We start from the raw sequence: 26,551 nt of genomic DNA on the forward strand, positions 1-26,551 counted from the left end.
GTGGGGGAGGGGCAGGCCTGTGTGACTGAGCCCTCAGCCCGTGGGGTCTGACACTGCAGGGAGGTCACGCCCCCAGTGAGTTGGACGGTAGGCCACCCAGCTGGTGTCACGGACACGTGCTTGACATGTGGAAAGAAGCCCTACGTCCGGTGACCAGAAGTGTCAGAGGTGACGTGTGCTGTCTGAGGTCAGGCAGACCTGACTCTGCTCGGGAGGCAGACTGAACTGACTTCTTGACGGAGGTCTCACAGCCAGTGGGCTGTGCCTGACCATCCCCACGGCCGTGACTGTTTTCTCACTTGCCCTAAACACGTCAGACCGCCTGCGTGGCACCAGTCCTTTCGGCTCTGCCCACATGGATTGCCACACTCGATCGCCTTGTGTTTGGTCATTTCTTTACAGTTTTAGCGCGACCCCTATGTGATGTCTTTTTTGAGGACAAAAAGTAGCCCGCTACCCGCCGCATCCTGGGCACAACGTGATGTCAGACAAGAGAGGGGGTTATTTCAGGAAGGCATTTGTATCCCCAGCTGCTTCTCCACAGCTCTGTGCTCACCACTATTGCAAATAATTTCTCTTTCCAAATGGGAGCGTCTTTAAAAATGATTTCTTTGGGGATTTGAAACGTATTCGCTGTGCTTTTATTAACCGTATTTCAATTTGATATGTGCGGGCAGTGTGATCAATTTAGCATAACTGTCTTCTTAGAAGGCCACCTTCCTCCTCAAACACTTTCTGTTGGGTTTTCTGGAACCCTGCAGAAGGAATTGCGAGGAAGACCATGGGGCATGGCTGTGTCTGTCCTTTAGGATTAGGGCTGTGGTCCCTGGGTCTGCCTCTCCTTTTCCTCCTGTTTTGTCGTCCTCACATCGGATGTGACAGTTGCTGGCACCAGCCGGTCGGCCCGCACTGGACAGGTTGATTGCGGCCACGTCTGTGTTGTCACGAGGCCGGGAGGAGCCTGGCAAGGTGACCTGGGCATCCACCGCCTGCTCACGCCCTGCCCTCCAGCCCCACCTTCTGAGCGATGCTCCCTGGGGGGCGGGTCTCCGAGTTGTGAGAGGCGGAGGGAGGAAGGGAGGGCCGGGTTACTGAAGCCTGGTGGGCCAAGGGGGTTCACTTGGAGCTGGAGAGGCACCCCCAGAGCCGCTCTGGCCTCCTCTCCATCGGGGACACCCGTACTAGGCAGGGGGGTTGGCGCAGGGGCTGGGGGGGATGGTTCTTCCTGACCCTGCTCTGGACATGACCAAGGGCGTTCTCTGGAAGGACCCGGCTGTGGGAACAGAGGAGTAAAAGGCAGGAGAAGAGAGGCGGCGGAGGGGGCCTGCCCCGTCTGCGCCCCTCCCACACACGCACTCCCGCCTGGAGACATGGGTCCCGCTGCTCTCTTGTTGGGGTCCGTGCTCCTGGAGCACACTGCATTTTAACCAGTAAAAACAAGCTCGAGGCTGCTGCAAAAGCCGGATTAGAGAACTCCGTCCTTGCCCTGCTACATCCCCAGGCGTTCTGTGCGCATACGTTTCCAGAGTGTCCGCGCTCATTGCGGAGCGTGGGAACCGGGGGCCCCCTGTCCGCGCTCATTGCAGAGCTTGGGAACCGCGGGCCCCCTGTGCTACTAGCCTCCGGGGCCATCGTAAACCTCCGGAGGGATCCGCAGACCCGGGCAATGTTGGGGGGGGTGCCCTGGCCTCAGGCTGACTGCATGTTCCTGTCTCTGCAGGTGGCGCCCCATCCGGGACCCCGCGCCCTCCATGGCCTCTGGCTCAGGCAGGGGCCCTCCTGGTGAAGCGGTTCCAGCACACGCGCCGGGCCTGGAAGAGCTCCCTCTCCGACCTCCTGCTGCCTGTCCTCTTCGTGGCCTTGGCCATGGGCTTGTTCATGGTGAGGCCTCTGGCCATTGACTACCCGCCCCTCAAACTAACACCTGGCCATTATGACACAGCCGAAACTTACTTTTTCAGGTAAGAAACCTCCCCCACTCCCCTTCACTTCCAAATTATGTCAGGACGGATTATGAATGTCAGTAGCTTTTAAGAATCGCAAATATACGTGTGGTTTCATGATTTTGGAGGGCTGTGTTCAAGAGGGCAAGATCATGGAATGTAGCAAATCCTGTAAATACCTCGTTTTTTTCCTATACATGCATACATACACATAATAAGTTTAATTCATGTATCAGGCACAGGAGAAGACTTATAACAGTAATAATAGGAAAATTATAACAATATACTGTAATAAAGTTAAATGAACGTGGTCTGTCTTTAAATTTCTTTTTTAAAGTTGATTTATTCTTATTAAAAATTTTTTTTTAATGTTTATTTATTTTTGAGAGACAGAGACAGAGCAAACAGGGGAGGGGCAGAGAGAGAGGGAGACACAGAATCGGAAGCAGGCTCCAGGCTCCGAGCCGTCAGCACAGAGCCCGACGTGGGGCTCGAACTCATGGACCGTGAGACCATGACCTGAGCCGCAATCAAGACTGGTGTCTTAACCGACTCAGCCACCCAGGCGCCCCTGTCTCTTTAAATATCTTACTGTTCTGCACCCACCCCTCTTGTGAGGACTTGGGATGATAAAATGCGCCAGGTAGGAGATGCTGTAGGATGTTGCCTCAGGCCGCTACTGACCTGAAGAATTGTGGGAAGGATCGTCCCTTTCCAGAGCCACAGATCAGGGGGATTATTGTGTTTCACAGAACCCTCCAGCGTTGCTCTGGGACAGCAGCCAGGAGCTGTAGGGCCCTCCCTGCAGAGAAATGTCTGACTTTTCTCTCTGTATGGCCGTGAGCCTGCGCACACCCCCAGGCTAGATTCGGTCCAGCTTTGCTGCCAAGAAATTCAGAGTGCTCCGAGTTTTGCAGCCAGATGAATTTACATAGGATGGTGTCAGAGCTTCTAGGGGTTTTGTTTTATTGACAGGAAACTGGGCACCCGAGAGAGGGACCTGAGCATCTCAGGGCCTGTCCCTCAGGTGGCTGGTTCCCCCAAGACTGAGCGTGACTTCCCTGAGCTTCCCTTTGCCCTGAGCTGGGTTTGCAGTGGCCGGGGTAACAGCATCACCCCGAGTGCTGACCAGGAACAACTCTCTTTCTGGGGGGGTGGTGCTTACACACCTCGGGGCGGGGGGGCAGACACCGGGCACTGGCATATTAGCTAGGCTGGACACGGTTCGCGCAACTGGGAGGGCGCGATTAGTTCTGCCCTCATCAAATACTTATCTTTACTAAAATAACGAGCTTAATTAGCCAGACTCTTAGCGCCTGCTAATATATGTCACTTTTACAACAAAGTGTAATTTGGAGTTCAGTTTAAACAAACGCAGACGCAGAAGGAAAAATCGATAATAAACTGTTCCGTTTGCTTCTGTGTCCTTTGGTTAATTATATTTTTTTCCTCGGTGTGTTTTTATGCTCCACGGAGTCCGGGTTTTTAGCTCAAAAAAGAGAATCCTGCAGTGGTTCTGTTTGGAGACGTGCACGCAGGTCCCCAATATTCTTTCCGCAAGTGGGCTCTCTCTTCTGGCTAGCTAGTTTACGTACCTGCCCTCTTCTTCTTTTCCCAAGTGTTTGACGTGAATGGACAGAAAGGATAGAATGCCCCATAAAATGTGTTTCTTGAAAAAAAATGGGGCGCCTGGGTGGCTCAGTCGGTTAAGCGTCTGACTCTTGAGTTTGGCTCAGGTCATGATCTCATGGTTCGTGGGATCAGAGCTCTGCACGGGGCTCTGTGCTGACGGTGTGGCACCTGCTTGGGATTCTCTCTTTCTCTCTCTCTCTCTCTCTCTCTCTCTCTCTCATTCTGCCCCTCCCCCAGCACACGTCTGCATATGCACTCTCTCTCAAAAAAAAAAAAAATAGAAAATGCAGGCTCGCCAAAATCATAATAAAAAAAATTCACAGGTAATCCTACCAGCACTATCCACCATACCCCTAGGGGTTTATGGTCTTCTCCACGTTAATACGTAATGCTTTTAACACATGCATTTTTATTGTTTTATGACAGTGGCATTCCACTATAAACACTCTTCATTGTTTGCCTTTTTATTCAATAAATAACGTATCTGTGTACCTCTTGTTGTAAATCAGGCGCAAACCGCATCACCCATTTTCAGGCTGTGCCACGGCACGTTGCCCGGAGGTGCCATAATTTATGTAAATAATCTCTTTTTGGGGCGCCTACAGGCACGCCACAGCTTTCCTGTTCCAGGCAGGTCTGCAGGAATCCCTTTGCTCGGATTCATGGAGCTAATTGTTTCTATTATCATACATTGCCATTGGAAGTTTTGGGGGCAACAGGCACCCACAGTTTCAAGGTAGATATTGCCAAATTATTCGTATCGATGTGCACCAATTTACAGCATATATGAGCATGGAGTCATTGATTCTTTTAGTCACGAGCATGTGTTATGCGCCTGCTGTATGCCACGTGCAGCTCTTGGTGGAGGGAGAACTCATTTCTCCACATTTTCAGTATCCCTTTTATAGCCATATCTGGACTTTCACTGCTTTGTTAGGCAGCTCTTTGGTGGCTGTTGAGATTGAATGTCCCCAGCTATTTCTCGGTTATTTCAAATTTCACTCCGTGTGAATATATCGAATGCCACACATCCTGTGCGAGCGTGTTCCACATCGTCATGCCTTTGGACTGCCTGCCCCTTCACCTCTTCTGTCCTGCCTTCATCCCTTCATCCCTTCCTTCTGAGGCAGGTGAGAACATCACATGCTGCACGTTCTACAGGGTCCATTTCCAGTCGATTGAAACCCTTCTCCGCTGCTTTATTAATTTGGCCATGGTTTTTCATCTGAAAACATCTGCCCCTGCTCTCCCAGCATTCATTTTTCATCGAAGTCACACATTCCAAAATTATTTGGAGCCTGAGAGTTACAGATATTTGATTTGATTTGAATTTTATTTTGTTTATTTATTTTTTGAGAGAGAGAGAGAGAGCATGCACAAGGGAGAGGAGAGGAGAGAGAGAGAGAGAGAGAGAGAGAGAAGAGGCCAAGCAGGCTCCTCACTGTCAATGCAGAGCCTGACGTGGGGCTGGATGATGCTCAACTGACTGAGCCCCCCAGGCACCCCCAGGAACCAAAACCTTTTAGAGACGTGACAAGACGAAAAGGGCTTTGAGCTTTAGGAATGGCCAGCTGTGCGCAGGGAAATATATAAAGGAACGAATGGCAGACGGGGCTATGTAGCAATGTTTGTTGTATGGATTCCTTTCGTGCGTGTCTGGGCTGATAAAGGCCTGGAGTTGGTGCTGGTGATTGCCTTGTGTCTCTCCTGGTAGAGAGGAGAGAAGGGGCCACGTGTAAACTTGTGTCCTGCCTTTAGGCAAATGAGGGGGGGCTCAGAGAGCTTCTCTTGTATCTGCTTCTCAGTTGCCTTCAGCTCAAGATAATCCTTAAGTCACAGGGGCATCTTCTCTGCTGCCCTTCGGCACCCTGTGAACAGACACACCCCCAGGGAGAAGCTTGTGCCGAGACAGAGGCCCAGATTAGAGCCACGCTGTCAGGCAGGCCACGGACCACCGAGGATCTGTGGCCGCTATCAGCCCCATGGGTGCGTATGCCACCCCAATCCCCTCCCTCCCTTTCGTATGTTGAATCTTTAACCCCAGTGTGGCTGTGTTGGGACATGGGGCGTCTAAGGAAGTAATTAATGTTAAATGAGATGAGTGAGGGATATTGTAGTATTTTCTGCCGTTTCTAAGAGTTCGTCTTTTCACGGTGGACGTGTGTTTGTTTCCATTTCTCAGAATGGTGCAGGTGGAACCCCATCTGCTGCAGGTGCGTGAGCCAGAGGAGATTCCGAACGCCCCTCTTCTGTTCTTTCGTTCCAGACTCAGCAGAAGGAACGGGCGTATGTTTTCGTAGTCTGTATTTCGGTAGAGTAGTCGTGTCCTTAGTTAGGAGGCAGAAACGAAGATGTTGCCAGAAGTGGTCCATACAGAAGGAAACTTTTCCCGCTTCTGGTTCTCTACATTTCTCGTGCCTGCCCCAGATCAGAGGGCAGGGGGGTGACCAGCCTCCTGTTTGGCAGTACAACTGCTCTCCCCTGAGATCGCTGTTCTTTCCTCCTGTGTACCGGGTTCCCCGGCAGGACGACCATGTGCCCTGGTTTGCTCGGGAAAGCAGTCCTGTTCTCTCGGCATCCGTACTACACCTGTCCTGCTCACTCCCCAAAGTGTCCTCCAGTGGGTGATACGTTACATGACGGCTCTGTCTGTGTTGAATCTGAGTGCCACCGTCTGAATCTTAGCACAGGAACGATATCTTGTGTAGAACAGCTGTTCACTGCTCTTATTCCTCCTGATTTGCTGCAGATGCACATACACACACGCACACGCACACACGTGCACAGGTGCACACACACATGCACACGCGGACACATACACACGAGCACGCAATACATATGTGCACACGTACATACGTGCACACACACGTGCGTGCACACATACACAAGTGCACGCACACAGACATACACAGGTGCATATACACAAGCACACACACAGCCCATGGCTCACCCCGCTTTGTTGCTTCAAATGTGGGCAGATTGCCATTTTCTAACATTTATGGGTGAACTCCATGGGGTGCTACATAGTATTTTCATTATGTTTCCTTACTTTCTCTTTAGCCTAACTCCTGGTTAACAGGTTTTTAAAGTCAGACCTGCATGTAGTTTTCTTTTTAATTTTTTTTTGTTTTCTTTTATTGTTTTTTTTTATTGTTTATTTTTAAAGGAGAGAGAGACAGTGTGAGTGGGGGAGGAGCAGAGAGAGAGGGAGACACAGAATCTGAAGCAGGCTCCACAGGCTCTGAGCTGTCAGCACAGAGCCTGACGTGGGGCTAGATCTCACAAGCAGTGAGATCACGACGTGAACTGAAGTCGGCCGCTTAACTGACTGAGCCACCCAGGCACCCCTCATTTTCAAAAACCATTCGGTGCATTATCTCTGTGTTGACTTTGATGGTACATGGAAATTTTATTATTATTATTATTTCATTTCCTTATTTTTTAAATGTTTATTTATTTATTTTGAGAGAGAGAACACATGTGAGGTGGGGGAGGGTAGAGAGAATCCTAAGCAGGCTCCGTGCTGTCAGCCCACAGTCTGACGCAGGGCTTGAACTCATGAACTCTGCAGTCATCACCTGAGCTGAAGTCAAGAGTAGACGCTTAACCGACTGAGCCACCCAGGCGCCCCTGGAAACCTGTTATCAGTGTGCTGACCATTCTCAGTACATCCTCATGCCTCTCAAATCTTAAGAGTTGAGAAAATGCAGTTATATGCCTACATTAAATTTACTTAACATTTCTTGAGGCATGCAAATCCTCATGAAAACACAAATGTTGGAAACCAATTTGACAATAAATTTCATATATTAGAAAAAAAAAAAAAAAGAAAACACAAATGAAAAAAAAAATGCCCTGGAGAGATTCTCTTCTGTCACCTTTAGGAGTGATGGGAGCAGACAGCGCCCGTGTGGCTCACAGAGGATTTTGTGCTCTATGAGCCCAGAAAACCTGGGGATTTGGCGGCTCGGTCTGTAGCCCAGAGGTCTCTGACTCGGATGCCTTGGGGGCCAGCTGCGGGGCGGAGGAAGGTGCTTGCTTGTGACCAAGCCTCTGTGACAGCCGTCCTACACGCTGTTTGGTACACCTGTGAGAGAAAAGCCGCGTGCAGGGAATGTGTCTGCACTGGTTCGGGTCCTCACCAACCAGTTTGTGACCCAAGCCTCTGGCTCTGTTTTATCCTGAACGCCTTGCCAGCTGATTGCTGTTTGCAGAGGGCTTCGGGACTCCTCCCTCCCCATTGGGGACCCCGAAACTGAGAGGTGCCAGGGACTCTGGGCTTGTTCAGGGCGGAGGCAGGCTGGCCCAGGGCAGGCCCCGGGGAAGCCGGCAGACGGTGATGCAGCATGAGCACAGGCCACAGCGTGGCCTCGGCACCGCTGAGCACCCCATGTTCGCTCCTCACCCCATGCGGGGGCGGGACCTGAAGGGCCTGCTGGAGGCCCTTGAGTTGCTCCCGCTTGTCCGCGGGGTGGTAATTGGACGTCCCAACGTGGCCCACTAGCCTTCCAGGCTTCCGTGAGGTTCAGCCTCAGCTGCCCCATGGGCCCCGGGCTCTGCGCATCAGAAGGACGTGATGTAGGGGCGCCTGGGTGGCTCAGTCAGTTACGCATCCGACTCGTGGTTTCAGCTCAGGTTATGGTCTCAGAGTTTGCGAGTTCAAGCCCTGCATCGGGCCCTGTGCTGACAGTGCTCAGAGCCTGCTTGGGAGTCTCTGCCCGTCTCTCTGCTCCCCCCCGCCCCCACCATCTCAAAAATAAAGAAACGTTAAAAATAATAAAGCAGGATGGGATGCAGCTGCACATTTCCATGTGTAAGGAAACCCAAAATCACCTTTTCTGCTCACTCCCCTGATGTCCCCAGCAAAATAAGAACGTTTTCAAGTCTGGCTGAGAAGTCCCTCCTCCCGGGATCCTCAGCCTCCACCCTCTCCTCTGTGTGTCTGCCACGCCACGGGGATCTCCCTGTGCTCTAACCGATGGCTGGAGATCCCCACCTGCCTTCCTACACGGTGGCTCCCTTGAGGGTCACGAGTGAGACCTAATGTCTCTCTACGGTTAGTTCTTGCCGCAGGGTCTAGAAAAGGTTACTTTCATTAAGTATTTGTTAAGTTGAATTCAACAATCTGGGGCCCCTGGGTGGCTCAGTCGGTTAAGTGTTGGACTCTTGGTTTCCGCTCAGGTCATGATCTCATGGTTCATGGGTTCGAGCCCTGCATCAGTCTCCTTGCTGGCAGTGCGGAGCCTGCCTGGGGTTCTCCCTCTCCCACTCTCTCTGTCCCTCCCTCCCCTGCCCTCTGTCTCTCAAAAATAGATAAAACACACACACACACACACACACACACACACAACCAAATGAATATGAAGCAGGAAAAGTCTTCCAGAACTAATTTGGACAGGTCTCTGCTTCAAGTGAGCATACAAAACATGGACCATGGAAAGACAACTGTCTGCATGCAGTTGAGAATATCTGGAGGAAACTCCATGGCCCCCTCCGTCTTCTAGGCTAGGCTTTCAGTCCTTACAGGAAGCGATGTTCCTGATGTGCTGCTATGTTCACCCCGTTGGGGAACCCCACAGCGTCCTACCTGAACATGGACTTCACCCTGGCCCCTAGTCCCCACCTGAAGAAGACCTGGGACTTGAGGGCATCCCTCCACTCTGCCTCTGTCTTCACACGGCCTTCTCCCCGCGTGGCCCTGTGTTCAAAGTTCCCAATTCCTAGAAGGGCTTCAGCCATATTGGAGCAGGCCCACCCTCATCCTGTATGATTTCATCTCAACGAACTACATCTCCAAGGACCGGTCCTACTTCCAAACAAGGTCACATTCTGACCTTCTGGGTGGGCGTGAAATTTGGGGGGAGCGCTGTTTATCCCACCGTACGTTTTCAGGGTAACTTCCTTATCAGATACCACTGGATTGGGCCACATTTTTAGTCACTTTTCAAAAAAAGAGGAACTTGGCTTTTTATAAAAAACCATGCCCTTCTGTTGGCTGCGGAAGGGCAATCAGACATTAAAATTAGTAGAAGACTTAACAGTGATGGTGGGTCTGCACCCCCCCGTGGTGTGCAAGATGGTGCCTGGAATGTGGCATATGGAGACATACTGGGTGTCGTTAACTAGCGGCCTCCCAACATTCACCGTGAGCACTTCATGATTTATTTCTCTGTATCAACGTGCACCTTTGTACGTACTCGGTACCGTTCTCGTGAGACAATAGTGGCACGTTATTTTGTGGGAATGATTCAGAGATGGTGAATGGAAAGCAATTGGTCTATTTCCCAGAAGAAATTCAGTGCTTGATGAAAGCTGGTTTTACACCCTGGAGCGGACCTAATACATCATCTGTGCTGCTGGATGGCGTGGGAGAGGCATGTTGCGATCACCAGCAGGCTCTAGAAAACATTTCCCTGGCAGAATAACCTTCGAGGTGCTCACTGCCCCTTGCGACTCATGTCCTGGCCGCCCTTTTCTTATCCGCTCGGTCCACCCTCACACTCGGCTTTGTCCAGCTCATGGAACATCCAAACTCTGCCCTGACCTTGCGTGTCTAGTCTCTGACCCCCAAGAGCATTCTTTGCCCCACTCATCGGTATGGCTGTTTCTTTCTGGGTTCTACTTACACGTGATCTTTTTATGAAGTTCCATCCACGTGGGCACCTCCGTGCCCCTATTGAGCACCCCTCTGTGTTCTCTTTTTGACGCTCACCTTCAGCATCCTTGGAGCTCACAGTCCAGTGGGAGAAGACAGATGGCAAACGGCATAGCCCAGACCAAGTTGACTGTCCCTGGACAGCGCCCAGCACCGAGCAGGCATCCCTAAAATATTTGCGCACAAATCAATTCATAGCTTTTACTCTCTCCCCAACCGTGAACTTCAGAAGCATTTTTACCTCCCCAAGAGCCTGCAGGTGATCAGTCTTTCGGCCCGATTCAGCTGAACTTAGTGCTTTGCGTAGGACTCTGTCCTATCTCTTGGTGGCATGAGATTAAAATAAACACACACAGAAGAATCCCTTCTGACCAGGTCCTCATGCTGAAGACCCTGTTCTCGTACATGCTAGCTGGGGAGCAAGATGGAAAGTACCTTCAGGCTTCCCGGATCTAATTCTCATTCCACACACATCTGCAAAGACACAAGTCCAACTCTCAGAAAGCTCACAGTCGAGCTGAGAGATAACCCTATGAACACATCAACAGGGAGTCCTATAAATGTGACGCTAGGCGTAGCTGTACCGTGTGGGGTTGTACTAGAGCGGGTGGGGGGCTCCATCTGACGGGGGGCAGGGGTCAAGGAAGGCTTTCTGAAGGCTGTGGCACCTGAATGGAGCCCTCAGTGATACCTGGGTGCTGCCCAGGCGAGAGGAGATGCTTCTTCAGACAGAGAAAGAAACAAGTGTGAGTCTACAGGTGCTGGAAGGCATCCCAAGTAGAAAAGACATTATCCTGCAGGCAGAATGGAGGGAGGCACGACGAGGCTTGAAAATGTGGGCGGCGATAGAATCGGGTTTAGTTTATAGTGGCGTTTCTTAAAACTTGTCTTGTGGAGGACTGTTCCTCTGGGTATCAGTGCTGACGGCCACGAAACCACCCATCTTCCTGTTGGGATTGATTGAGCTGCTATTGAGTTAATTAGGTTACCTTCCTCTAAACTTCTCAGAGCTTTTAATATGCTGGATTGGCCACATGAAGCCTACTTTCATCTGTTTTTTTTTTAACTTGGGTTTGATTGTATAATGAGCACGCGTGAAGCCTGCGGAGGCTAGGACTGTGCTTGTATTCCGTACCCCATTCCCCCACCCCCCTGCCTCTGCTCTCAACACCTTCCAATTTTCTATCTGTTAAGTTTATGAAAGAATACCATTTCTCTGAGAATGACCTTTTTCACTTAATAAGCGCATCACTAAGCTTCTTCCATATTGTTGCGTGTTGGTGTGTATGCCTTGTTTTGAATATTGCACAATATTCCCCTGTACGAATTGTACACCACAACTTATTAATCTTCCTTTTTAATGATGGACAGCATGAGCTCCTTCCAGTTTTTTTGTGATTGTGAACTGTGCTGCATGGACATTCTAGAATATTCTAACACATACCTCCAGTTTTACATATACAAGAGCTTCTTAGGGGTTCATTCAGAGAAATGTTAATTGCTGATCAGTTGCGTAGAGTATGTGACCCTTCTATTTCAGGAGGTGATGCCAAACTTTTCCAAAGTGGTTGTAAACTTAAAAAAAAAATTTTTTTTAACGTTTTTTTATTATTGAGAAACAGAGAGACAGAGTGTGAGCAGGGGAGGGGCAGAGAGAGGGGGAGACACAGAATCGGAAGCAGGCTCCAGGCTCTGAGCCGTCAGCACAGAGCCCGACGTGGGGCTTGAGCTCATAAACCGCGAGATCATGACCTGAGCCGCAGTTGGACGCTCAGCCGACTGAGCCACGCAGGCGCCCCCGAAGTGATTATAATCTTGCACCTCTTTAGTGCTTTCGTGTATTTCTTAAAAATAATTAGCTCAAGGGGTACCTGGGTGGCTCAGTTGGTTAAGCGTCCGACTCCAGCTCAGGTATGATCGCTTGGTTCGTGAGTTCAAGCTCCGTGTCGGGCTCTGTGGTGACAGCTCAGAGCCTGGAGCCTGCTTCTGATTCTGTCTCCTTCTCTCTCTGCCCCTCCCCCGGTCGTGCTCTCTCTCTCCCTCTCTCTCTTAAATATAAATGAACATTAACAAAAATAAAATAACTAGCTCAAGAAAATGTTTATGCCAAAGAGCATATTTTGGTGGCATATTCCCTTCTAGTCTAAGAATCCATATGTTGCACATGACCACGTGTTACGCACGTCCGCTAAATTGGGGGTGTATGATGCTTTTATAGGTGTGCCAGCACGCAGCAAAGGTTTTCGCCCCGACGCGCATTCTCTCTCCTCCTAAGTGACCTCAGTCTATTTCCTGTTGTCCCTTCTCCTGGTTCACTTGGAGGTCATGCGGATCAGCAAATACCCTCCTTTCTGCCCTGCTCTGTGGATGACACCTGGGTTTGCAACCAGCCTCTCTGCCTGCTGGCCTCTTCAAAGCCGTGGGTAGATTGTGGTTCATCACCTTGCAGCTTCCAGGCATGGAGTCTGGTTCACTTCAGTCTTTCTGACTCTCTTTCCCTCCTAGGCAACTTTTTCTGTCTGTCATCTTGTAGGATTTCTTTGTCTTTAGAGTGCTTGATATTTTCATCATTTTGGCATCAGACCTGTGGATTCCAGTTTAGGGGGCTCTCATTAACAACTGGAAGCCCCTTTGGGGTGGTGTTAGGACAACGCGTTTGTTCAAGCATGCCCCCTGGGTCACTCTGATGCACAGTAAATTTTGCGGATAACATGGAGAGAGAAACAGTATGCTGTTTAGGAACTGCCTCAGGAGTCAGAATTAAGCACTAATTTTCACTTCCTAGAGTCTGGTAATGACAGATTTCACATGGTTCTAATAGCACTTTAAAATATGGCCAAGAATTTGAAGACAAACAAAAAGCCATAGGAACAAGCGTTTGACTCTTACGACAACAGGGACAATTTAAAGCCAGTGTTGTTTTGTTTTTAACTGTGACCTCTAGACCTAAGCACAAATCTAGTAGAAAGTAAACTGTAAATAACTTTTAAACTTGCCCTTAGTAATTATTCCAAGCAAACCACTTTATAGATCAATATGTTTTTCACACAAAAAAGTATTTTAAGCTTTCATATTTGTTCTCGGATTAATAGGTCAAAAGAGAGCAATCCAGAGTGTTTCCACAGATGCTACAAATAATGTTTTCTTTTTATGGGCACCATTTCAGTGGAAAATATGTCTCTTTGCTTGTAAAAGTGTTTTCTCATTTGTCAGAAACTTGAAGGCTGTTTATAGGGAGGTCACAGTGCCTACTTAGGAGACATTTCTGTGCCGTAAATTTCAGCATGCTTCATTATTGCGCATTTCTGTCCAGAGCTGTCACACATCCTGTGAGGCTGGTTTTAAACCACCTGAATGCTTTCACGCCTCTGTTGTATTGTATGCAGTGGGGAAGATGGCGTTTTCCTAGAAGGAATTATTCTGTGTTGGACGCCGTAGCAGTGTATCCCAAGCTTCTGCACAGTGACGGCCCTGAACACCAAGTTGTCCTCAGCAGAAACACAAAACTAACTCGATGTAATGAGTTGGTCTTTCTTTTCCAACCGCCGTTCTGAGCCTGTGCCCTTTCTCTCATGGGTTGTTTTCTTCCATGGTGAGGGGCGCACAGTTCAAAGCCAGTGATGTCTTCGGGGCAGGACCAGGAGAGGAGGAGGCGGCAGAGGGCTCTTAGGAGAAGGAACCCAGAGCTCAAATGCTGCAGATGAATCGCGACCAACAGGGAAACGGGGAAGCTGCAAGGTCAGGGCTGATCTGCGGGATCTGAAGGCCATGTAATGGGGCGGGGCTGTGCGGGGCGGGGCGCGGCCAGGTGGATTAGGGCGGGGCGGAGGGTCGAGTCGGATCCAGGTGGGATAGGGCGGGGCTGGGAGGTCGGGGCGGGTCCAGATTGACTTCTGCTTGGGTCATGATCTGGCAGTTGGCGGGTTCGAGACCCAAACCCCGCTCTGTGCTGTTAACACCGATCCTGCTTCAGATCCTCTGCCCCCACTCTGTCTCCACCTCTCTTGCTTGCTCTCTCTGTGTCTCAGAAATAAACAGTAAAAACAAACAAACAAAAAACAAAACAAAACAAAAAACTATTGAAAAAGAGAAGCTACTGTTTTAAGTTCTTTAAAATAAACCTTTGTGTGCCTTTGTTAATTTACGAGCTCCTTTCCAAAGAGATTTGAGGTCACTTTCAGATAAGTAATCTATCGTGCTAATAATACACCATTTTTCTTTATCTTGGGAATAAATGTTCCCGATCACGTCCATTCAAAAGCATTTTGTAAACGGCACGGTGTAAGTTCTAGAAAGTAATACATTTTCGTTTGTAAACACAGTCATTCAGGGTTTTAATTAACTTAAATAAGGCCATTCCCTATCAGTCCATTTCAGACAGCTTTAAATGATCGTTTCCTGTACGCTTTCTCAAGTCAAGGTGTCTCTTACAAATGATGTATAAAATTTAATATAGAGATTGTTTCCACACCTCTGTCAAGCTCGAGGGATAGTGTGTCTTATCACTGACGGTGCCTTCAGTAAGTAAATTCGGTATTGGTGGCCTTGGTTCTCACCAACGCTGAACTATTTTTTAAAATTTCTTTTTTCTTTCTTTTCTTTTATCTTATCTACCTGTAGCAGGGTTCTCGCACAGAGTCATGACACAGAGGCTTTTCTTTCCAGGAAGCAACTTTATTCGTGCCGGCACGGCTCAGTTGGGTTCGTACCCAGAGAACTGAGCCCTGAACGCCACATGGCGTGTATTTTTTACTTGTCTCCCATATATGGTAACCCACAAACATGCAGTCTGATGAAGTGGTCTCATGTTACAAGGTCACGAGAGATGTTGTCATGTACGCACATGGCTAGGTTACCTTCACGTTTTCTTTAACGTAGGTAGGGTACCCTACCACGTTATCTAGCTGTCATCTATCTATCTATCTATCATCTATTAACGCTGCTTGAACTATTACCAAGCTTCTGAAGCTTGTGCCTGTTAAATAAATACTATCATTCAATGTACACTTAAAGCACACCCAGGATTCTATGCTGTTTACTTCTTACCAAGAAAGTGTTGTTCCATGTAGCTCACATAAAGAAACAAAAAACATGAAAGTACAAAGTTTCGTTGCAGGGCTATCTCATAGAACAAATATTCAGAACAAACCAGAGCTGCAACATTAAGAGAATTTTTTTCATAGATTTTAACATATTAATAGGATGAAATATCATGCAACCTTTAAAATTCATTTTTAGAAACCACGCAAAAGTGCCAAAGATGGTAATATTATAATATTAAATAAGAAAATGAGAAACATAATACACTGTGAATGCAAATATATAAAAATGCGTATCTGTGTGGGCAATACTTTGCTTTTGAGAAAATCCTTAATCTTTTTTTTTTTTTTTTTTTTAATATTTTATCTTTGGGTGAGTGCAAGTGTGGGAGGGGCAGGGAGGATCCGAAGCAGGCTCTGTGCTGACAGGGTGACAGCAGCGAGCCCAACGTGGGGCTTGAACTCAGGAACTGCGAGCTCATGACCTGAGCCGAAGTCGGATGCTCAACCGACTGAGCCACCCAGGCACCTCGAAAAAAATCCTTAGTCTTATTGCTGATTTGGCTTTACCATACAAACTCTACAGCTGAGATCACTGCTCTAAGAACCGTTTGCCTGGATCAACTCAACCAGGGTGGCTGTCCTGTGATCTGAGCCGGGAGTACTAACAAAGCCACCCTGTTTCTTTTGTGTTCTGGTGAGCAGCAGTGGGGCCGAGGACCAGGAGCTCATCCACGTGCTTTTGAGGGCGTTTGCAGATGAGGATCCTCTCTGTGACGGTTTAAACCCCAATTTACACCCAGACCCGTAAGTATCTGACGGCTTTGTGAGGGTGCAAGCTGCCAACCCAGAGCACTGTCTCCTGTGCAACTCGGAGCTCTGATGGAGGGTTTCCATCTTGTGAAATGAACATTAGCCAAACCAGTAGGTTAGTAGCAGACAGGCTTCGTGGGTATGCTTTCTATTGTAGCAGAAACATCAATTAATAATTAATAGCATTCAATTTGTGTGACAAAACCCAAAGGTAAAAAGCGTAAAGGAGCAAGAAAATATGAAATATGTATTAAACTGTTACTTTTAGGGCAAACTTGTACATATGAAAAGATCATATGTTTTAAAAAATTTTTTAACGTTTATTTTTGGAAAGAGAGAGAGAGAGAGAGAGACAGACACGGAGCACAAGTGGGGGAGGGGCAGAAAGAGAGGGAGACACAGAATCGGAAGCAGGCTCCAGGCTCTGAGTTATCAGCACAGAGCCTGATGTGGGTCTTGAACCCATGAACCGTGAAATCATGACCTGAGCCAAAGTTGGATGCCAACCGACTGAGCCACCCAGATGCCCTTAGATGGTATTTTTTTTTAACTAAAGAAAATTAATGGGGTGCCTGCGTGGCTTAGTTGGTTAAGCCTCAGGTCATGATCTCAGGGTTTGTGAGTCTGAGCCCCCAGGAGGGCTGATTCTCTGCCTGTCCCCACTCGTGTGCACGCATGCTCTCTCTTTCTCTCTCAAATAAATAAACTTTGACAAAAAACAAAAGAGAAACTTTTAAAAGTTTCCTGAGTTTGGGGGTGAATTACTTTGAACATTGTTTTCTTCTAGGATTTGAAAATGATAATATTGAGATGACTTTTTAATGGAAACTTGTTAAAGCATGCCTTTCTCTGTACGCAATTTTCTAATTTTGCTTGACTGTTATTAATTGAGGGTGTATTATAAATACACTGCAGTCATAGGAATCGAGATAGCTACAGGATCTGGCCCTCTTCCAGGAATTTGCAGTTCTGGGTAGAGCACGTGGGCAAAGTGATAAAACCATAATGATGTATTAAGGACCAAAGCGTCTGTTTTTAAGTAATAAATATAAAAATCCAGACAGTAAAGCAATATCGGCAATACGTTTTTCTAATTTGTGATGACACATCTGGCTCATTAGTCATGTTGGCAATTAGTTCGAGAGGGAAGTAGTGGGTTCAGAGATGTCTTCTGTGGAAAAACAAAGACTTTTCGTCGTGGGTAGGAGCTTCTAGGGCGATCCTGAAGCAGGCGGGATGTAAAATGCACACTTTGAGCAACTGACATCTAGCCCGGGGCCCTCCTGGAGCCTCCTGGAGTGCTGGCCCCACCTGTCATAGAGACAGAGCAGATAAAAGGACATTTCTTTATCAAATCTCTCAAGAGGGGGGAGAAAGGTAGAATCTGTGCTGAGGACAGTGGAACATATTCAGAATTCTGTTTAGACACAGACTTCCCTTGTAGTTCCTTTCAGGCCACCCCCGATGGCTCCCCGTAACCCCCCCTCCCCTAGCCCGGAGCCCCATCCTCAGCCCTGCCCGCAGCCCACCCTCATTGGTTTTCTCCTCAGCCTTTCTTTTCCTTCCAGAATCTGAGGTCTGGTGTTCTCCCTCCTCTTTGTGAAATCCACCTGGTCTATTCTTAACCCATTCATTCCTGTTTTTATAACGCTCCTGCCCTTTTTTTCTTAGTCACCATGACAAAAGGCGGGGGTGGGGGGCTGCCTCATACAAGAGTGCTGCTATTTTGGGGGCTGAAGGCTTTTCCTTTCTTCCCTTCCCGGTTCCTTGGCTGGTCTAATAATTAAATCGACATAAGACAGATTAACAGGAGAAAAAAAAAATTAATTAGCATGTACGGGAGCTCATGGAAATAAAAGACTCAAAGGAGTGACCAAAGCAGGCAACTCTTAGACCTTTTACACAAAGAAACAGTACATTTGTGATGAATTGACAGGACAAAGAAGTTTGGGCTTGGGGTGGGGAATCAGTAAAGAAGTAACAAGGTTTCTTTATACAGTCTTCTCCAGCTAGGAGGAGAGAGTACATTTCACAGGGAGATTTATCTCCGGCTTTCAGGACAAAGGGTCAGACAGTGCCTGGCTCACACCGGCTCTTTCTTATGTAACTTTAATTCAAAATAATCAATATGCCCCAGTAGCATTTTGGGGGCAGCCTTCCCTGAACCCATCACTGTGAATACTTATATTAATACTTTCTGCCCATGTTACAAAAACAAGGTTTGATTCACTAAGGTCCCAGATGGATGCAAAAGGTTTTACTTACTTTGCAGTAAGTTTCCTTCTGTGGGTATAAACTATAAACTAGTATTGAATTCAGGGATATCTCTAGTTCAGGGACATTTTCCCTTCCTGGTTGGCTTGAGCAATCACTTAGCTGTTGAATTAGAGGAAACATTTTAAAGTAATGAGTGGGGGGGTGGGAAGGAAAAGAAAAAAAATGAGTGGGGTTCTGCTTGTGGGTTATTTTTCAGTTGAGATTCTCGGAGCATCATATGTGAGGGTGTGATGATGAATTCTTGACTTTTACTTCTTTTCATACGGAAGGCAGTAAAGAGCTCCAGAAAAATCTATTATGGTATAAACCCGACTCGAAATGTAAGTCTTTCTCATAATAGTAGATGATGTGTAATTTAAATTTTAAAATGTACTAAAGTTGCCAATTTTTAGGAGCTGACCGGTAGATTTAAATACTTAGTTTCATGTCGCAAAGGCTGTAATCTGGTGACACTTTCTCCTACGTCTCTGAGATAAAATGGTCCCTTTTCCCTCCCACTCTCATTAATGGTTTACACGGAACAAAAGCAGAAGTCAGCAAATTTTATATTCCCGTTGAACCTTAAAAGCCAGGTGGGGAGAGGTGTAAGGTTATTTCCATGATTATGTTGCTACAATATGAGGAACCATCCTGGTGGTCTGAGGTTCCCGGCGCTCCTAATGTTAGGTCCTCACAACTAGGAATGGCTGGCGACACATTCCCTCAGAGGGGACTGTCAAGACGGATGTGGAGGTTGCGCATTAAAAGCAAAGAGAGTGTGCAGATCGGCCATGGAGGTAAAGGGGCGGGGAACCCAGATTCAGGGACCGGCTGCCTGAGCTCATATCTCAGCTCTACCATGTATTAGCTGTGTGTTGGGGGCATTTACCGTCTGCTCTTTTCGCATCAGCGGCTCCCGGTTCTCTAGAAAGAGCAGCGGTCAGCTCAGATGACAGGGTGGCCCTGATACCAGACAGAGCTCCAGCTCTGAACTCAGGTTCCCTTGCTCGCTGCTGGAAAGCCAGTATTGAGAGACCAGTGCTGGTGGGAAAGGAAAGTTCGCTTTATCCTGGGAGCCAGCCACGTGGGGGTTGGTGGACTCATGTCCCAACGGCCGTCTTCCCTGTCCAGGCCAAGCTGGAGGCTTTCAGAGGGGAAGGCGTGGGAAAAGGGAGGAGGGGGGGCCGCATGCAGGCCAAGCAGGTGCCCGGGCGGTCAGCCGTTTCCGACATGCTCCCAGACAGACTTGCTGGTATCTGCCTGCACTGTTCTCGAATGTGGTTAGGCTTTGTCTTCTGGGAGAGTCTGGCCATTGGCGCTCAGGGCCAGTGGTCTGCAGATCTCAAGGAAAGTGAGTTCGCTCTGCTACAGACCGAGGGACTTAGGTCAGCAAGCAATGAGTGCAAGAGTTTCTTGTCATGGGACTGGACATTTGGCACCTTGGTGTTTTCACGTTGGAGCAGAGCAGCCCAGACCGTGAGCGTGGGCTCAGGGCATGAGACACTTTTCTTACCCTGCGTGATCTTGGACGAGCTACCCGACCTCTCGGAGCCTCCACAGACTCTTCTGAAAAGTGGGGCCAGCGAGAAGTCTTGGCAAACATGTCGGGCAGGGTGCCTGTCGTTTAGGAAATGTGCGTTTCCCCCCTTCCTAACCAAGTTCTGAGTGGATAGGAATACAGTAAAACCTTGGATCGCGAGGAACGTGTTCTGCGAGTGTTCCGCAAGATGAGCAAACATTTCTAATAAATTTTAACTTGATAAACGAGCGATGTCTCACAACATGAGTTGTATGTGATGCTAAGCGTCACATGAACACAGCAGAGTCAATGGTTCTTGAGATTTGCTTTGATATATGAATGCTTTGGATGACAAGCATGTGTCTGGAACGAATTACGCTCGCAAACCAAGGTTTTACTGTACTTATTACTAAAGCGACTTTTGATGTACAAGCACTAGTGAAAAAGAAAAGAAAAAAGAAATTCCAAGGATGGGTCCGACCAGAGAAGAAGCTCTGGGGGAGCTTGGGAATAAAAGGTTTGGGAACCCTTAGGCAGGTGCTTTTCGTCGGTTTCTGTTGTGCAGTGTTTCTTTATAGTGGAAGTGTTATCATCGGTTTTCTTTCAAGGACGATTAAATCGCTGTGTTACGTCACCGCGAGGAATTAGCAACATCTTGTGCTTATTAATTGCTGCCTTGGTGCTCAAACTACCTCGGTTTTTCATTTTTTAAAAATTTTTTAATGTTTATTTATTTTTGAGAGAGAGAGAGAGAGACAGAGTGTAAGTGGGGGAGGGACAGAGAGAGAGAGGGAGACACAGAATCTGAAGCAGGCTCTAGACTCTGAGCTGTCAGCACAGAGGCCGACATGGGGCTCGAACTCGTGCACCACGAGATCGTGACCTGAGCCAAAGTCGGACGCTTAACGGACTGAGTCACCCAGGCGCCCCAAAGTACCTGGTGTTTTGAGACCAGGTGCCTGTGGATCCAGACAAACCTGCGTGCTGCCCCCACCCACCGTGAACGTCCCGGAAGCCGTGTGGTAGTGGATTATACAGCCAGCCAAGTGAGTGTCATTTAATAGAATGGAAATACTGTCACTGTGATAAAACATTGTCCTCAGATTAGCATCTCAAAGGAAAACAAATGAAATAGAGCCCTGCCTTCTGCAGCAGGAGAGATTATCTTGGGACCAGCTGGAGGCTGATGGAACTCTCTTTTAGGGAACCAAATAGCTCTGTAATGGGAAAGATCACCGAGTCTCTCCTTCGTTTGTTAGGAAGAACTCTTCGTGCTGGCGAGTGGACCCCCCGTCTCACCTGCAAGTCCAGGATTCCTGCACCTGCCTGGTAGGTTTCTGCAGCGTGTTTGATCTTTTCCAAGTCTCAACCTCAAGTAACAGAAATGAGCACACTCCATCTCTAAGGTCTTCATTTTTGTTAACTCGGTGAGTCTGTGGTTGACCTGATGAGCTGGTTTTTGGAAAAGCTTCATTATACGGAGTGGACACTTAGATGATGATGTGGATGTTCTGTGGGTTCTGCAGTGGCCCTGCTATTCATTGCCTGCTGTTCACGATCATTAATGTCCCCGGTGGCATTTATTAAAGAAGTCCGTGGTTTTCAATTCATGATAAAGAAGCTAGAATTGCCTTTTGGCGGAAATTTCCCCGAATTTTAAGGCAGGATGACCTTGAACCTCTTGTCTTGTGCTACCTGTTAAAATCTAAGATACTGGGGCACCTGGGGGCTCAGTTGGTTAAGCATCTGACTCTTGATTTCAGCTCAGGTCATGATCTCACGGTTTGTGGGTTTGAGCCCCATGTCGGTTTCTGTGCTGACAGCTCAGAGCCTGGAGCCTGCTTCGGATTCTGTGTCTCCCTCTCTCTCTGCCCCTCCCCTGCTCATGCATGCTTTCTCTCTCTCTCTCTCTCTCTCTCTCTCTCTCTCAAAATAAATATATAAAAACTTAAAAAAAAAAAAAAGCTAAAATATCACCTAGCTCTTTGGACTATGGCTGAGTCACACAGAAACGTGCAGAGGTAGGTATCCCACGGTTGGACAGGGGCCTTAGCGATTCATCCTGCACAGGAGAACGGAATGAAATTTATTTGGAAAACTGATTGGAACTGCCCTCAGAGGAAATCCCCAAAGTTTAGTTAATGAAAAGCTATAGGCCTGTTAGCCGCACTCGACAAGCTAACGTGCTATCCTAGTTTACAGAAGAAAAAAAAAAAAAAAGGCAAAGGAACAATCTCAGTTTAAGTTGATTGAGGATCTGTTAAGGAAAGAAAGGGCCTCCTGACGAACACGTTTCCGGGGGCTTCTGCATTTAGCGGCACAGGGGGCTGAAGGTTCTGTCCTGGATGGACACGACCTGTTTCCTGCTCTGGCGGAGTGTGGGAAGGTGGCTGAGCGCACTGGCACAGCCCTGGGGAGGGCACGCGGCCGGTGAGCGACCTGAGCCTTCGGTGACTTCCCCAGGTGTCCCTGTGGCCCAGGCTGACATACCCTCAGCTGTGCTTCCTGCTGCTCGGTGGGGACAACCCAGCTCTCTTTAGCTCGAGAGTTTCTGGACACAATGATTGATTCCTCCCTGTCTTGGTTATTCCGTTTCGTCATGAAACCACTAATTTTTCATTCCCTGCTCTTATTGTGTGGCCCTGATTTAATCATCCTGTTACAGCGATGCCTTTTATTACAAGCTGCCTTCGATCCGTTGTAACTAGATTGGATATCAGTGGTGGCCAAGGAATGAATGAATAAATACCAGAACGGTGGATGGAGACGTTCCGAAATTGATGTACGATTTCAGTAACATGCCCGTAGGGAAAAAAGTTTCGTGTCAAGTAGCCCGAGGGCCGGACAAGCCTGGTGACACTCTTCCTGGTGACGTGACCTTGCACCTGCACTGACTGTGGGCTACATCACACGCAGCACTTTCCGCGGATTATTTGACTGATGATTGCTTCTTGTCCGTGGCACCTGTGCTCCTTGGGGATGCACTTTGAGAAATGCTGGCCCACACGTTGGGAGGTGGAGAACTCCCGTCCAGGAGACGGGACGTCGAGGTGGAACTTGTGCCTGCCCCAGGAGGAGGGCGCCGTCCCGCAGGCCAGCTCCAAGGAGCCGCACTGGGTGCGCAGGAGGAAAGCCTGTGCCCACGGCCAGTTCCCTACTCTCCGGCGATCACGCAGAGCCCAGTTACCAGTGTTTTGGCAGAAGCCGAAATATTTCTCTCCCCTAAAATTCATACGTTTGCCCAGAAGCCTGCTGTGTGGGATTATGTCCAGTGCACTGGATTGTTATCAAACACGCGAGTGTCTCCGAACCCTACAGCAATGTTGCGGGGTCGGCTGTGATCCTGAGGGGGCTATTCGAAGACATGCCATTGGAGAGCTCCGAGGGGACTGTAAGTGAGCTGGCTCCGAAGGATAAGGGGAAGACGTTTTGGGGCTTAACTGTCCCTGGAGGACAGCACAGTAGGACCAAAAACTTGCCGTGAGGAATGAGCATGGCTTCCCACGGACGGTGTGTGGGGGGGTGTGTTCGCCTCCTGTGGCTGCTGTAAGGAACTGCATCTTCCTGCAGCCTGGAACCATACCCGGGGCTGAAATCAGGGCGCTCCCCCTGGAGAAGCTGGGGGGGTCTGCTCCCGGCCCTCCCCTCTCTGCCGGCTGCCTCACTCCCTGGCTCCTGCCTGCCTTCCTCCAGCCTCGGCCTCTGTGGCCACGCTGCCTCCTCCCGTCTCTCCACCTCCCTCTTCTGAGGGTGCACGTGACTGCGTTAGGGCTCATCCTGACGACCCAGGAGAATCTCCCCTTGCCAACATGCTTACTTTACCAACTCTGCCACGGAAGGTGGCCTTCACCAGTTCCCGAGACTGGGACCTCCGCGGGCCATTGTTCGGCTTACTGCAGGGGTCTTATTCTGACAGAACCAAACGGATAGGGTTAGAAAGAGAAACTGAGGACATCTTCTAGTGGACCCGGCTTCTCGAGAGGAATTTGAATTTTCCTGCAAGGCAGTCCTCTAAATGCAGGGCACTTTCTGGAGAGATGCGTCCAGATGCAGTGGGCAGATTGGAAGGGAGACTGGAGGCAGGGAACCCGTAAAGGGTGTTGGTGAACCCGGCCCCGAGACCACCAATGTTGGCCGACTTCTAATTGATAACAGTTATTCCATTCGGTGTCCTCCCCCATCCTTTCTACCGAGAGCCTGAAAGCACTGTCTCAAGTTTATCTCCAGCTCTTACTCAGCTCTTTCCTGGACATCTGAACCAACACACCACCGCCAGTGGGGGCGGCTGGGGCCATTTGCACTGTGCAGGTAGCAGAGCACGCTTTAGAGGCCGACGTGAGGGTTGCTGGTGGTGTTAGCTCCCTGGTGTGTGATCGCTCCTGCACCGTCCTGGGAAGCAGATTCTGGATCCCCACAGTGGCAGGGCAGGGCCTCTCCATGCCGTGACTGTCGTGATTCTGAGCGGGCGCCGCCTCCCGTGAGTGCTGGACGGCCGTCTGGTTTCTACTTCAGGCTCTCGTGCGAGAAACACGTGCCTTTGGAATTCTCCCGCTGACCGTCCCTCAGCTAGTTGCCTCTGACTCTTTCAAGTCCATCGAATGCCACATCCCCTCAGCGAGAGTATTTTTTCCCTTTTGAGTTCTTACAAATCCACCCACACTTTCGTACAGAAAAGGATGGAGATTTCCAGAGCGTAATTGATGGCAAAGGTCATGGTGGGATTTGGGTATGATTCTCAAAGGCAGGTGACTCTTAGATTGAGAAATCAGAAGATACGAAGAGCCCCGGATAATTTATTAAAAAGAGAGAGCTAGGGAATGTCACATTTAAAGTAACGTCATCAGGGGCACCTGGGTGCTTTAGTCGGTTAAGTGTCCTACTTCGGCTCAGTTCATGATCTCACAGGCAGTTCGTGAGTTCGAGCCCCGTGTTGGGCTCTCGTCGAGCTCTCGTCGGGCTCTGTGCTATAGCTCAGAGCCTGGTTCAGATTCTGTGTCTCCCTCTCTCTCTCTCTGCCCCTCCCCTGCTCACAGTCTCTCTCTCTCTCTTTCTCTCTCTCAAAAATAAATTAAACATTAAAAAAATTTTAAGAAAAGTAACATCAGTACACCCGCGTGTGCCTTCTAAATGTGTTTCTGTTTACCTCTCTGGAAACCCTCACAGACGTGTCCCAACAGAAGTGCTGGGGCTCCCTACCTGACCAACCGCCTGGGCCACACTCTGCTGAACCTGTCTGCCTTCCGCCTGGAGGAATATTTGCTGGTGCCGTCTGAGAAATCGAGGTGCGTGCAAGCTGGCTCTGGGTCTTTCCTGCTCTTCAAGTTACTTTGCAAATCCTATGGTTTCGAATGCCAGCGTTCTTAAAGCTCAGACGTCGAATGCTAACCTTGATGCTCATAAAAATGCCGAAGAGACACTGTAGGCCTTAATAAGGTTCCTGACCGCTGGCTGTTCCTCTCGCACACGGAGGGTTGGGGGAGGGGGGTCATATCAATGGAGATTCACTCAGGGAGCTAGAAGAGGTTTTACAGCTTCGGAGAATAAGTACAGCGAAGTTAGCGTAATTTAGTAGTGTCCGACCTCGAGATTTCCCTCTATCTGGGCGTCTGATACGCAAATGTGGCTGCAACTGGTATCTTAGGTCTTTTCTGGAAAGCTTTTGTTTTGTGCTGAATTTCCCTGAGCCCGAGGGGGTGAGTCTAGATGAGGAGCATGGGGAGTGAGTGCTTCTCATTGCTTTAAATTGCAACCACATTTGCCACGCCGTCAAATTTCCTAGGACCTCAAGCAAATCCCGTGGCTTCAGTACAGAACATCCCTTGGTCAGTCCTCAGGGCCTGCAGACACCCCTGCCCTTTAGCCTTTGCCATTCCGGTAACACCCTCCTCCCTGGACACGGCCGCCCCCCCTGTGACTTGCCTGCCTCTCTTCCCAGTCCCATCCCATATGTCATTAAACATGTCCGGGAATCTATTTTTGGAAGGCGGGAGTTTATATGTCTGGGACTTAGAGTGAAAGGCACTCATGGTCTCTCCAGTGAATTCATTAAAAAAAAAAAAAAATTTTTTTAATGTTTATTTATTTTTGAGAGAGAGAGAGAGAAAAACAGAGTGTGAGTGGAAGAGTGGCAGAGAGAGAGGGAGACACAGAATCTGAAGCAGGTTCCAGGCTCTGAGCTATCAGGGCCCGCGGGGCTCGAACTCAGGAACCATGAGATCATGACCTGAGCTGAAGTCGGGTGTTCAACTGACTGAGCCACCCAGGCGCCCCTCAAGTGAATTCATTTTTGAGTGAATGAATGAATGAATGAATGAATCAGGGAATGCCTTAAGCCTTATTCTTTTGCCTCAGGGAAAGGCAAAATTGCCTCAGGGAAAGGGCACTGTTGATGGAAGTTTGCTCTTCAGGCTTCTTTTATCCAGAGTGTGGGAACCAAAGTTAAATACATGTTTACCTTTCCTCCTTCCTTCTTCCTTCCTTCCTTCTTCCTTCCTTCCTTCCTTCCTTCCTTCCTCCCTCCTTCTTTCTTCTTTCTTTCTTTCTTTCTTTCTTTTCTCTTTTCTTTTTTTCTTTCATTTGTTCCTCCCTCCTTTCTCCCTCCTTCTTTCCTTCTCCTTTCTTTTCTTTTTTTTTTTTTCTTTTTTTTCTTTTCTTTTCTTTCTTTTCTCTTTTCTTTTCTTTTTTTCTTTCATTT

The 26,551-nt window shown here is 48.6% G+C and overlaps 1 protein-coding gene across 1 annotated transcript in view; it reads left to right on the top strand.

Annotated features, from left to right (window-relative positions):
• Nucleotides 1–26,551, top strand: part of ABCA13 (ATP binding cassette subfamily A member 13) — a 374,957-nt gene that overhangs the window by 217,468 nt on the left and 130,938 nt on the right. The window contains exons 42-45 of the mRNA XM_042927326.1: nucleotides 1,721–1,961; nucleotides 15,975–16,076; nucleotides 21,117–21,186; nucleotides 25,021–25,139. Coding sequence (XP_042783260.1) covers nucleotides 1,721–1,961; nucleotides 15,975–16,076; nucleotides 21,117–21,186; nucleotides 25,021–25,139 — 532 coding nt within the window. The remainder of the gene's footprint in view (nucleotides 1–1,720; nucleotides 1,962–15,974; nucleotides 16,077–21,116; nucleotides 21,187–25,020; nucleotides 25,140–26,551) is intronic.

This window comes from Panthera leo, chromosome A2 (genome assembly GCF_018350215.1).
Source record: "Panthera leo isolate Ple1 chromosome A2, P.leo_Ple1_pat1.1, whole genome shotgun sequence".
Classification (NCBI taxonomy): Eukaryota; Metazoa; Chordata; class Mammalia; order Carnivora; family Felidae; genus Panthera; species Panthera leo.